This window comes from Verticillium alfalfae, genomic scaffold (genome assembly GCF_000150825.1).
Source record: "Verticillium alfalfae VaMs.102 supercont1.9 genomic scaffold, whole genome shotgun sequence".
In the NCBI taxonomy this organism is placed as follows: Eukaryota; Fungi; Ascomycota; class Sordariomycetes; order Glomerellales; family Plectosphaerellaceae; genus Verticillium; species Verticillium alfalfae.
The window spans coordinates 491676-504398 of NW_003315030.1; the positions used below are offsets into that span (position 1 = coordinate 491676).

General features: G+C 58.4%; 4 protein-coding genes across 4 annotated transcripts in view; 1 reads left to right on the top strand and 3 right to left on the bottom strand.

Moving 5' to 3' along the window:
• The window catches only part of VDBG_07105 (conserved hypothetical protein), a gene marked incomplete at both ends in the record, with an annotated part of 1895 nt that extends 640 nt beyond the window's left edge, over nucleotides 1-1255 (top strand). The window contains 3 exons of the mRNA XM_003002488.1: nucleotides 225-254; nucleotides 304-783; nucleotides 868-1255. Coding sequence (XP_003002534.1) covers nucleotides 225-254; nucleotides 304-783; nucleotides 868-1255 — 898 coding nt within the window. The remainder of the gene's footprint in view (nucleotides 1-224; nucleotides 255-303; nucleotides 784-867) is intronic.
• Nucleotides 1256-1564: 309 nt separating this feature from the next.
• On the bottom strand, nucleotides 1565-4720 carry VDBG_07106 (ral2; the record flags this gene model as incomplete). The annotated part of the gene is made up of 4 exons (XM_003002489.1): nucleotides 1565-2870; nucleotides 2926-3639; nucleotides 3681-4097; nucleotides 4236-4720. 4 exons carry the CDS (start codon nucleotides 4718-4720, stop codon nucleotides 1565-1567), a joined length of 2922 nt encoding a protein of 973 aa, XP_003002535.1.
• A 4451-nt stretch (nucleotides 4721-9171) lies between these two features.
• On the bottom strand, nucleotides 9172-10037 carry VDBG_07107 (mitochondrial peroxiredoxin PRX1; the record flags this gene model as incomplete). The annotated part of the gene is made up of 2 exons (XM_003002490.1): nucleotides 9172-9835; nucleotides 9964-10037. The coding sequence occupies 2 exons, from the start codon at nucleotides 9984-9986 to the stop codon at nucleotides 9172-9174; spliced, it is 687 nt and encodes a 228-aa protein (XP_003002536.1).
• A 1370-nt stretch (nucleotides 10038-11407) lies between these two features.
• On the bottom strand, nucleotides 11408-12662 carry VDBG_07108 (NADP:D-xylose dehydrogenase; the record flags this gene model as incomplete). The annotated part of the gene is made up of 2 exons (XM_003002491.1): nucleotides 11408-12531; nucleotides 12608-12662. 2 exons carry the CDS (start codon nucleotides 12660-12662, stop codon nucleotides 11408-11410), a joined length of 1179 nt encoding a protein of 392 aa, XP_003002537.1.
• Between the last annotated feature and the right edge of the window lie 61 nt (nucleotides 12663-12723).

The following is a 12723-nucleotide window of genomic DNA, read 5'->3' on the forward strand; positions in this document are numbered from 1 at the left end:
ACTCATCAACTCCACCAAGGAATTGGCTGATCCCAAAAACTCCTTCAAAAGGTATTGGCTCCCCTAGACAAGATGCAGGCGGATGACGTGCTCGACAAGACCACGATGGATTGAGACTCCTTCGCCACTCAGAGAGGCGGTAGAATGTGGCATTTTGCACTTCACCCCCTGCCACTGACTTTGCACCCTGATCCAGAGTTTCATAACTAACTGACACCCATCAGATACGAAGACACAGTCGTCATCTTCGGCGAGTAAGCCAACCTCCCTCCATCCAGCTCATCCATCATCCTAACGCGCCAGGTTTTCTATCAATCCTCCAACCTCGACACGCGCCCTCAAAGCCATTGCCCGCATGAACTATCTCCATGCCCCCTACAAGGCCGCCTCGAAAATTTCCAACGAGGACTTTCTCTACACTCTTTCCACCTGCGTCACAGAGCCCATTCGCTTCATGCGGCTCTATGAATGGAGGGCCCTCACCGACGCCGAGGTCTGCGCTTTAGGCACATTTTGGAAAGCCATTGGCGACGCCATGGACATTCGCTACGACGGCTATCTTGATCGTGCCGGCGCCTGGCGCGACGGTATCGACTTTGCCGAGGATATCACCGCCTGGGCCAAAACGTATGAGCTTCAGGCCATGAAACCCTCTCGCTCCAACATTAAGCCAAGCCGTGAGCTTGCTCGTCTCATGATCTGGCACGTACCTGGGTTTGTGAAACCGTTCGCTGTTCACGTCCTTACTGTCCTTATGGGCGACCGCGTCCGCGACGCCTTCATGTAAGCATCTTCACTTGCAACGCGATGGACTCCTTTCCTCTCTTTCATGTGTTTCCCTTCTTCTGACACGAGCCGACAAAAAAGGTATCCCGAGCCGCCCATCTCAGCAGCCCTCTTCGCCTACCTCGCGCTTGCCGTCCGCCGCCTTGTCGTCCGCCACCTCTGCCTCCCCCGCCTATTCCCGAAACGGTACTTCTCAAAAGAGGACCCTGCCACGGGCCGCGTGAATCACTACACTTACCTCGTCCACCCCTACTACATCCCCGCCACCCTCTGGACACGCTTCGGCCCCATGAGTTGGCTGACACGCGCGGTCGGTGGCTTCCCGCCTGGTGACGTCGACATGCTGCCGCAGGGCTATCTATTCGAGGAAGTCGGACCCGCCAGCGAGGTTGGGGAGGGCGTCGAGGAGATGGCAGATGGCGTCGAGGCGCTTCGAGCGAGGAAAAGGGGCCGGTGCCCCTTTTCGTGAGTGTGAGCGAGGCCTGCGTTGTGGGGCCGGCCGGCCGGGAAGCACGGAGTTGCATCGGTCTCTCCGTTGACTCGTTACGAATATGGCTGCTCATGTGACTGAGAGACTGTAAAAGATGGAGGCCAGCAGATGAGACGACACTGGGTCATGACATGTAAACTAGCAATCGCACAGACCACCACACTCATCGTGGGGAACACCGTACGACGTTGCAGGACCTACGCAGCCTCATGGATGACACGCAATGGCAATGCAACATTCATGACATTCATTACTCATTATCACGCTCGGACTAGCAACCGACTCATCCTACGAGCTGGCAATGCCTAGCCCCACCCGCGACTGCGGCCCGTACTGGCTGACGCTGCCCGTCCCGGTGCCGGTCCTTTCACGCATCCGCCTACCCTCCATCAGCCCCCGGAGACCGCGCTTCTGCAGCCCAATGACGGAGCTGAGCTCGCCGCTCCAAATCTCCCTGACACCCCCGCCTTCTGACTCGCCAATCTCCGAGCTCCACTCAGAGCCGCTCTGGCTCGTTGTCGCGCTGAGCTCGCCGCTGCCGGGTCTGCTGGACTGTTGCTGCACAGTCGTGTTGAGGCGAAGGGCGGCGTTGTGCGCTTCGCTGTTGTTGTCGCTGTCGCGAGAGGCCTCTGATGCGGGTGCCGACTCGAGCGAGGCAATGAGGTCAACGGGTGGCACGAAGAAGTTGGGGTTCAGCGACCCATCGATGCCCCGGCCGCCACCGGCAGCCATGGCCGTGGCATTGAAGACGGCCGCGGCGTTCCGCGAATCCAGAAGCACGTGGAGACGTTCAACCACGGCTTCCAGCAGCCCGTCTATGCGGTAGGGCCGAGCAATCTGGAGCAGCGAGCAAAGGATCGGGGGCGTGCATAGCGGCGATGACGGGGCAGGCAACGACGAGGTGTACACAAAGTGGAGCAGTGCCTGAACCGTTAGGTAGGTGTGAGGAAGGTATAGGCACCTTGGGCGTGACCTCGGCGGCAGACTGATGGGTGTGGGGGCTGCGTTGGGATTGTTGGCGTCGAGGCCGGTTTGGGGTAAAAACGCACCTCCGGCGATGCTCGACGGTGCTGTGCTTGGCTGCTTGCCAGAGGAGCCGAATGACGAGGCAATGGTGCTACCCATGGATGTGATGCTTTCTACCCGGTCCCTCGACGGCGTAATGGTCACGCCAGAGTTCCTCACTGTGTTAGAAAGGCCACCTCGGAGGGTCATGGCATCGCTGCCGTCCTGTGTCGCGGCACCTTCACGTAGCAACTGAACGAAGTAGGGGCCCCATCGCCTGGCCACAATCCGCGAATTCACAGGTATCCTCTCGCCGTGCAAGCACAGAATATCCATGTCTGAAAGCTCTCGTAGCGCCAAAGCCTTTTCACCCAGCTCTTCGGACGCTCTGGAATGGAATCGCCCGCCCGCGGTGCAGCCAGCCTTTCTGGCCAAGCTGAGGTCAGGACCGGTAAAGGGGCTGCTGGACGACACGAATCCAGACAGTGGCGCTGTCTTCCTCGGGTTGTCGTAGAACCCGAATGCTTCGAGCTCCACCATGCAAACGTTGGAGAAGTTGATACGGCGATGGTTGTAGTCGTCAACAAGGCTTCGCTTTCGGTTGCCCAATATAACAAAGGTGTTTCGGCGATTCCAAAGCACACCGCGGTTCCAACTGCCTTGGCTGAACACACTGCCCCCCCGCGTCAATTCGAGACCACGTCAATGTTCGCAAGTCGAGTGCCCACAGCGCATATTCTTGCTTTGAGGAGGTCAGGTACGTGCCGCTGACCACAAAGTGCGTGTCAATGACGCCGCCATTGGGGAAACGCAAGCCCGGCGGCGAATACGCGCCAGACATTGGCTTTTCGGAAAGAGAGCCATCGGATGATCGAATCTGGAGCTCTAGCTTGACGTCCAAGAAGTTGTAGTTGGAGTAGATGAGCATTGATGAGCCAGGCTCTCGGGCTTCTTGGCTGATGCCGCCCTCGCGTTGTGAGCCGTTGACACCCGCTTTGCCTATCTTAGACGTGACGGACGGCGGAAGAGGCGCAACAACGCTCCTGTAGGCGCCGCAGCTCTTGCCGAGAGACTGGGTTGATGTCCATTTCAAGCTCCGCAGGTTGAAAACGCTGATCTGCTCGATATAGTGATTAGCACCGTCTTGTCCGCCGACAATAATCATCTCGGCGCCGCCAGACCCATCGATGTTGATCCCTATCCTGCCCTCGTTAGGATTCGCCGAGGGAGGGTTGTGTTGAAGTGCGGACAGCGGGGCCTTGTGAGACGAAAAGGACGCCGACGACGGCAGGATGCAGGCGCAGTGCGCATAGCGACCTTGAGGGGGATCCTGCGTGGGGATGTACGTCCACTTGCGGCTGGGTACATCGTAGATATAAATGTCCGACATGACAGTCACCTCGGGCTGCTGATCTTGCGCTGCGCCAGCCTGATTCGTGTCGGTGACATGCCTCCGTAACACACCATCTTCGTATCGCCGAGTGGGCACATGGAGTGAAAGTATCGTGGCGGCGGGATGTCGCCTGTGGTCTCGAGCCTCGTCCAGTGTCTTCGAATGAGGTCCAGTTCATACAGGTCGGCCGTCAAGGGGGCAGGCCGGCTTCTAGACAAGATCCTTCCACCAAACACGTAGAGCTTGTCGCCGAGTATGGTGGTCGTCGCGCCAACCAATGGATGAGGTTCCTTCCCCGTAGTCCTGTGAACGTTGCACATCAAACCCGACAGGTGGGCAGACGAGGAAGAGGCAGAGGTGGCAACGGCGGGACCCCTGGTCTGGGCGACTGAAGGCGAAGGACCGGCGGATGCAGGACCGGTGCTTTTTGGCGTCAGATTGTCTCTCCTTTCCTCTCGCGCGTCCTGCCGCGAGGAACTCGCCAAGCTTGTCTGACTGGCGGACATGTCTGTGTTGTAACCGCCTTGCGCACCAACGTAGGCCTGGGCCTGGTCGACAGACACGTTCGAGTCCATTGTGCTTGTCCGACTGTCCGCCATGACGGGCAGGTCCTCCGGTATGGCGTCCAGGTTGTTCGCGATGCTAGAGGCAGCTGCTGGGGCTGGAAAACTGTCCGCTTCGGACTGCTCTGGGGGCGGTTCTGGGAGAGGCTTGGCAAGACTGCTTTGTAGGCTCAGACTCCTCGCATGCTGCACAATGGGCGGCGGGGGCGGAGATCGTGCGTCCGTGGTAGGCGAGGGGGAGGACGCGGAGCTAGTAGGCGTGGTGCTTCGCAGGCCGAGCAAGGACGGTTGCCGGCGTAGGCTGTCGTCTCGACTGGGCGCAAATTTCTTGAAGCCGCGGTAGACGCCAGAGAGCAACTCCGAAGGAGACTTGGCCGGGGCAGGAGGGCGATCTCGTTCTTGATCGGTGTCCGAGTCGAGGGCTTTCGATTGGTCGGCCTGTGCAGGGGAGAACTGGTTCGGGGTCAGTCCGGGGCTAGACATTTTGTGGTCGTGGTAGCAGCCCCATGGGGACAGCAAGCACTGGACAAAAGAGTGGCCAGGAAGAAGAGTCGGAAGGATCGAGAGCAAGAGACGGCGCTGTGTAGCAGTGGCGAGGCCAAGAAAAGAACAAGAGCCCTCTCAGTCACAATCGGGTGGCTGTCAGATGTTTACAAAAGGAGTTGAGGTCGGGAGCGGGGGCGGGAGCGGGCGGGATGAGGAGGAGGAGGTGGCTTTGGAAGTCGAGGCCATTCGGCAGTGGCCGAGGAGGTCAAGATCGGCCGCCGGGCAGAAGATAGGTCATGAGGGGGGGAAGGAGGAGGATAGGGCAGAGAGAAGAGGTGAGACGAGGACAACGACAACGTGGGGAGGACGAGAAGAGGAGACACGAAGCGGGACGAGAAGAGAATAGAGATATGGAAACCACCCAGGGTCGGGTCAAGTTCGCTTCATGGGGAGAGAGAGTGGAGAGAGTGGTGAGGCAGCTGGAAGCGAGGTGTATGGTTGTGCCTACGCCTGTGCCTGTACCTGTGCTTGTGCCTGTCCTTGTCCTTGTTACGGCGCTGGGGCCCAGGGGTTGAGCAAGCCACCCCTTCTTCCCGCAGCTTGGGCCTTTCCTCGTGGCCTGAGAAGTGTGCGTGCGTGTGTGCTCTGGGCATGGGGCAGGGCGACGGGGCCTTGGGACTTGGGGTTTGACAGGACAGGACAGGGCAGGCAAGGACAGCAGAGACGAGGAACAGGATGGGCCAGGACGCAAGAACGCAAGGGCGCAAGACAGGGCTCGGGGGACGGGGAGAGACAAGCAGGGCCCGGCCGGGAGCCGCAGGTAGATTGACAAAGAAGATGATGTGGGTTCGCCCAGGTGGAGGAGAAGGTTCAGGATCAGGGACCCGGCGAGACGAGGAAGCTCCAAAGAAGGACAGCTAGAAGGACGGGGAGGCGTCCGATAGACCAAACGACGTACCTGACAAGTCTGACTGGCTACAAGGATGAGGTTGAGGTTGAGAGCGAGAGGGGCTCAAGGGTCGCGCGAGGCGCACGGCGGGTCGCGATGGACACGACGGGATGCGAGATGCGAGCGAGGTAAGGTTCGCTCGGGCGAGGTGACGACGTTATGGTTTTTTTTGGAAGGGGGGGGGGATGCGTCGCGTGTCGAAGAGGGATCATCGGCCTGAACTAGGTAAGCACAGGTGGAAGTAAAATGTTGTACAGGCACCCAGATGAGGGAGACCCCCCGAAAACCCCAGGTCAGGTCCGGCCAGGTCGCCGTAACGACAAGGTAGGGTGCGGTGAGTGAGGATGAGTAAGATGCGGACAGGCGGGGGGGGGGGCGAGCGGCCAGGTGGTAAGGTAAGGCAAGGCAGGTAGATAGGTAGTCAAGAGGGTGGGAGACACAGAGAGAAAGAGCAAGGTAGGTACCTGAGAAGCGTCAGGAGCACCAGCGTTGCAGGCCCTAAGAAGTTTCGAGCTAGATTGTCCGAGGCGCAAGGCACGAAGCGGTCGATCTGTCGATGTTGAGAATGGGGGGGAAGGGGGGGAGTGTGGAAGGATGATGGGAAGTGCCTGGTGTTCGATTCATTCCCAGTAAAGCACATGGGCCGCGCACAGACTGTCCGGCGGTCAAATGTGTTTGAAAGAAGCGACGTTGTCCGTTGTCCGGGAAGCTTCACCCCACCTTGCTTTGCAGTCAGGAGCTAGCGAGCAGCTCCTTATGTGTGTCCGTCCGTCTATCCACCTGCCTCGCCTTACGGTGCCTCCTGGCTTCCTACCGTACATGTACAGTACCGCACTCCCCTCTCTACTTGGCTCTCTCTCGGTTTGCATCCACCCTGTCAGGTACGCCTGCCAGGGCTGCGCGAGGGCAACTTTCTTAGGTTAAAGGTTGAGCGAGCGCACGGAGGCGCGAATGAGAAAGTCGAACGAGCAAAACGGGGAAAGAAGAGGGGCCAGTATTCATCCAATCCAATAGGGCAGGCATAGTAGGAGCCCGAGACGAGGGGTACCCGCACGTTTGGGGACCACTCACAGCGAGGAACACACCCCCAGAAGCGACGGTGGCTTGGTGGCTCGGGCGGCGCCTGAACACGAGAACCCCTGACAGCTCCTGATCTATTGCCTCTGTGCCTTTGTTCGATGACTTCTGGCCTGTTTCTGCGTGGCGCGCCCATGCTGTTCATCGCCAATGGCATCGTTTTCGGTGGGGTGCATAGTATTGTCATTCCCAACCGTCCGGTGTTGTCCTGCACTTCCTGGAGAGAACCGTTCGCCCGTTCCCCCGTCTAACCAAGCTGCCTTCCGCATACATGTACGGTACCTCCCATGAGAGAAGCACGTAGTATGGAGGTGAAGTGGAAAGGTGCTGCACTCGCAGATAGGTATTCGAACAATATACCTAGGTCTACCATGTACATTCCATGTAGTAAAGTATACCTTGTCCCACCTAGGTACACACCTTACACAGGTGCCTTTGAGATCAAGGTACCTTGCAAACCATCAACGATCGAGTCAGCAACAGGGACCACCGGGTCCAGCTTGTGGAAACTTCATTGACACCAACCGAATGAACATTGAGCCATCCAGCCAGCCATTCAGCCAGCCAGCCAGCCAGCCAGCCAGCCAGCCAGCCAGCCAGCCATCCACCGTGTTTTGGGCATTGGGCTGGGCTGGCGCTCTTGCGACCAACGACACACTCATCCAAGCAGACACCTGGCCGATCTGATCGATGCTGGCCCACCTCCTCATATGAGTGGACATGTGGACTTCCTCATCCGAGATTTGTATGCAGGCGAAGCGCCCGTCACTGGGTGGTCGTCACACGCATCCCGTGCTGCTAGGGGTCGGACATGGACGGTAGAACATGGATCGTACAGATGAAAGGGAAAGGGGCCCAGCCAGGTACGGCATCTGGCATATCTCGATCAACCGAATCGGCTTGTTGCGGTAGAAAAAGACGCACCTCACCCTTCGCGCAATGCACACCGAACCCAACATCAGACGGACCCTTCATTTCGCCCCCATCCCATTTTATTTCGGGTCCACCCCCCCTGGCTATTTTTCGCTGCCCACATGGTGTTTCGTTTCAACCCGTCTTCCTCCTTCTAGCGGCCCCTTCTTCCCCTTTTTTTTGCCTCGCCTATTCTGTCATTTGTCAATTATCGCTTGTCACACGTCCATGGCTGCGCTTTCGCGCGTAACTGTTCCGTCATCCTTTTGTACTCACCTACATGATATATGGGCTCTTGGCAGCTGCTGTTGCCCTCGCAATTGTAGATGCCCCGTCCCACATCGATTTCTGAATGACAACTGTATTGCTCGCTGACTACGCAATCCTGCTGATCCACGGCCGCCTGGCCCAGTAACCCGTCACGAAAGACAGGGGCACACGTGGATTGGAGGCAAACGGACGGCCGGCGTAGACGCAGGGGGCTGGAGTCAGTCAGCCACGGTGACAGGGTCAAGATACCGCTCCTCGTCTCGTACCCGCGGCATGCACACCGCATGCCGCTGGGCGAGGGAACACTACTTCGTACACCGGACGCGCCAGGCACCTGCGCAGGAGGAGAACCGACCTGTAGACAGGGTTTGGGGAGGGTTTTCCTACAACTTGGACGAACATGGGCGGGAAACAAACCTCACGGCCCTTGGACCCCTGGCCCCTGACAAGTCTTGGCCTGGCATGCGGGAGCATCGCGAGCGAAAATCTGCCACATTCAAAATTCGGTACGGAGCCGTAGCCCGGCCGTGCCCTGGGCAACGGTATGCGGAGATACCCTCTCGGATGAGCACCCCCTTCTGCTTCTCTGTTCCACCTCCGCCTCACTTTCTCCCCGACTTGGAGCGGGCGATCCCTCTCTTCACTGTTCATCAGTCGTGACTCGCTTTTCTTGCGTGGTGATGCGGGCAAGTATCGTTGTAATCGGGCCGGTCCTTGCCCCCTGACTGTCCCGCCCGTCCGTCCGTGGATTTGTGAGGCGCGGCACCTCGACGGCCGGGGAAGCCAAGCCGAATGTAACTCGGCGACGTGCGATGGGCTCAGCTGGAGCACCGTACTGAACTTTTGTGTTTCTGTCCAACCCGCCCGCCGGACCTGGATTTGGTACGTCACGACATTGGCGGGGTTCTCATTCAACGAGGGTCGCAGGGCGTTACTTGAGTTTGGAGTTTTTTTGATAGTTTTCGTCACGTCACATTACGGTGCGAACAGCCACGGAGGTTCATCGCTTTTCAATTCTCTTGGAGGGAGGCGGCAAGTTACGTCGCACATCCAATCTCATCGGGGGATATATAATAGGACGTTAGAAAATATGCAACACAACATGCCATTGCTCCCTGCCCGGCGCATCCGTCGCCCGTCTGGTGCGGCGCTCGCTCCGTCACGGCCTAGTTCCTTTGTTTCCGTTTCCATCACGGCGGCCCGACGAAGCGCCCCCAGACGGCAGCCCACTCGTGGTCAGTTACGCGACGGTCGCCTTCTCCTTGGGCAAAGGGGTGAAACGCAGGTAGGGCTTGACGATGCGGAACTCGGGGAACAGCTCCTTGGCCTGCTCGTTCTTGACGGCGGGGTGGACAATGACGTCGTCACCGGGGACCCAGTTGATGGGGGTGGTGATCTTGTGCTTGTCGCCGGTCTGCAGCGAGTCGACGATGCGGAGGACCTCGGCCGAGTTGCGGCCGGTGGAGGCGGGGTAGGAGAGGATGGTGCGAATGGTCTTCTTGGGGTCGATGATGAAGACGGAGCGGATGGTGAAGGCGGTGCCCTTCTCGTCGACGTTGGTGGCGTCCTGGTGGTCGATCATGTCGTAGGCGAGGGCGACCTTGCGCTCCTTGTCGGCGATGATGGGGAACTTGACGGACGAGCCCGTCACCTCGTCAATGTCCTTGATCCAGCCCTCGTGGCTGCCGAGCGTGTCAGCCGAGAGGCCGATCAGCTTGACGCCGCGCTTGGTGAAGTCGGGCTCGAGCTTGGCGAAGGCGCCGAGCTCGGTCGTGCACACGGGGGTGTAGTCCTCGGGGTGCGAGAAGAAGACGACCCAGTTGTCGCCGACAAACTCGTGGAAGTCGATCGGGCCGTTGGTCGTCTCGGCCTGGAAGTTGGGCGCGACGCTGCCGAGGCGAAGACTGCCGCAGAAACGTTAGCTGCATGGCTGCGGGCGAGGCCAGCGCCATCCCTTCCCAGAAAACGAATGTCTTGTGGAAAGGAAAGCGTGAGCATCAACGGGGGGCGGGGGCATGGGAGCGGAACGTACGGAGCAGGGCGGGAGTCAGCCATTGTGATGGATGTGTGAGTGTGATGTGGTTTTGGGTGTAGAGGGAGGGGTATACGAGAGAGGCAAAAGACTGGAAGGAAAAGCAGTCAGACGTGAGGGGGGGGGACGGTTGCGCAATTAAATAACCCAAAAACATCCATTGAGGACAGCCACATCAGCCTTCACAGCGTCCCGTTCGCGTGCTTTCTGGCCTGACACGGCATCCGTCCCTAGCGCCGTCGTCCCTGTGCTTGTGCCTGTGCCTGTCAGGCCAGCTCAGGCCGGTCCTTGGCCTTGAGGTGAGGCAGGTCATTGACCTACTAGGCAAGAGGCCCAGGCGTGAGATTAGAAATTGTTATCCAGTGAAACGGTCCCCTTGTGTTCTCGTCGTCACATCACCCGCGGGAGTCCTTGTGTTGGCGGATGCGCCTGCCCTCCCTCCCTCCACCCTCCTGCTGCCCCTCATTTTGCCCCTCCATGATATCAGTCGAACCCTCCGGGTCGTTCTTGCCCGCACGCGAGCCTGGCACTGTCATCTTCAAGCTGCGCCCTTCCAGTTCTGGGACGCCTTTCTTTCAGATAGTCTTCAGCTTCACCATTTGTTACTTGCTCGGCCGCCTCACCACGATGTGCCCATTCATCCAACTCGTCCATTGCCTTCGTCTTGGATCACGCATCAAGCAGAATGCCCCGCGTCTCAAGCTCGCCTGCCCCTCCACTGGCGTGCCACCCCCATGAGGCATGGCGCCCGATTGCGTGCTGCGGACGTCTTGCCATTGGTCACACCTCCACGTCCCCGCCCCATTATGTCATCGAGAAGCTCCAGCACATCATCGACGCTTGTGCTTGGCTTTTGACGCCTCTTTGGGGGTTCCCGAGAGAGTTTTGGGGGGCCGTTACATGCGTGCGATATCGCAGCCAGTCGACGACAATGCTCGTTCGGGGCCCTGGATTGCCGCCCTGGGTCGAGGAGTCGAGCCTGAGAGGTTCTCTGTGCTACCACAACCCATGGCTCGGGTCTAATCGGGTTAGCTAACTAGGTACTTCGTATCACTGCTAGAAAAATAGACGACTTTATGCACCACGTGCAGGACCGCACCTCGATTCGGCCATCCACTACCAACTTGGGAACGGTTCTGATCTCGCAGCCCATGGCCCGAATACCAGACTCACCACTGCGGTTCGCTGTCAAATACGACAAATCAGCTTCTGATACTCAGGTGCCTGATTCAAGAACTGCATAATCTCGATAATGCACCGATCGACCGCCAACGTTCTACAGAACCAGACAGTACCTTCGCTAACCATCTCAGACGACCAGGGACATATCCCCACAGAAAGCAGCATCTTTTCTTCACATTTTCGACGTCCAGGAGATCGAGGCCCTACCAGTCAACCCCTAGGCTTGCTCTCGTGCATCCGATGGTGCATCGTCATCTCCTAGCTAAGCCTTACCCGTGTTGAGAGGGCTCATCGCATCGAATTCGTGACTTGTGATGAGCGCGGGATACGTCACGCCGCCCTGGTACAATGCGTCGTCCATGACCTCCATGATGGCAATGCTCTCATGCAGTGGTATAATGGAACTCTCTTTTTTGCCGTCGCGAATGCATCTCGCGGCCTCGTCCGCCTCCCAGAAGAATCCGTGGCCCCAGCCCTCGCGGTCGTCGTCCTTGGGAAGGGGGCACTCTATCAGTTCTGATCCTTCCCGGGCTCTATTCCTGAGGACTCGGTAGCCGGTCGGACAGTAAGCAGGATGCGCCACGGCAATCTCACCCTTGGAGCCCTGTATGCGAACGGATGTGGTCTTGCCAGTTTCGGAGGGGTCGCTGGCGCTACGGAGGCTCGTGGTGGCGATGCCGATCGTCTTGTGTTTTGGGAAACGGCAAACGACAACGGTGCTTTCATCAGTGCCGGTAAAGTACTTGTTCATCGTGGAAATAGTATCGGGCTTCTCCTTTTCAGCCTCTGGCTGGAGATGATAGAGAACTTGGAAGACCCAGGTAAGGGCGTAAGTGCCAAAGTTGAGCAGCGCACCCCCGGCTAGTCCCAGATTTACCTTGCGATGAGCGTCTGGGAATATGAGTTTTCCTTCCTCTTCGGCTGAGTAGTTGAATGAGACGTCGGCAAAAACACGCTCAACGACGCCGATCTCGCCCGAGGCGATAAGCTCCCGCACTTTGACACTAACAGGTTGGAAGCGCGTCCAGACGGCCTCCATCAGAAAGACATTCTTCTCGCGGGCGGCTTGGACAAGGCGGCGAGTCTGCTCGGCGGTCACGGTCAAGGCCTTTTCGCAGAGTACATTCTTATGTGCCTGGATGGCGAGCATGGCGTTTTGGAAGTGGTGTGAGTGCGGCGTCGCTACGTAGACAATGTCGACGTTTGGGTCAGCGACTAGCTCGGCGTACGAGCCATAGGTCTTAGTTTCATGAGGGGGACATTTGATCTTCGCGAGAAAAGCTTCCGCCTTTTTGCTGTCACGCGACGAGGACACGGCTACAATTTTGTGTTCGACGTCGGAGACGCCGCGGCTTGCGGGGCTAGTCTGGAGGTCCTTGGCGAAAGCTAAATCTATCAGTTGTTGCCACGATCGAGGCGAATATGCCTTAGAAAAGCAGGAGTTGTGTTCTTGACGACGAACCTTCGGCAACGAGACCAGTGGCGACTATGCCCCAACGAAGAGTGAAGGGGGCCATGGCTTTGATGAGGAGATGAGCACTCGCGTCTTGATCCGATGCTTAAACGACGATATGTCTC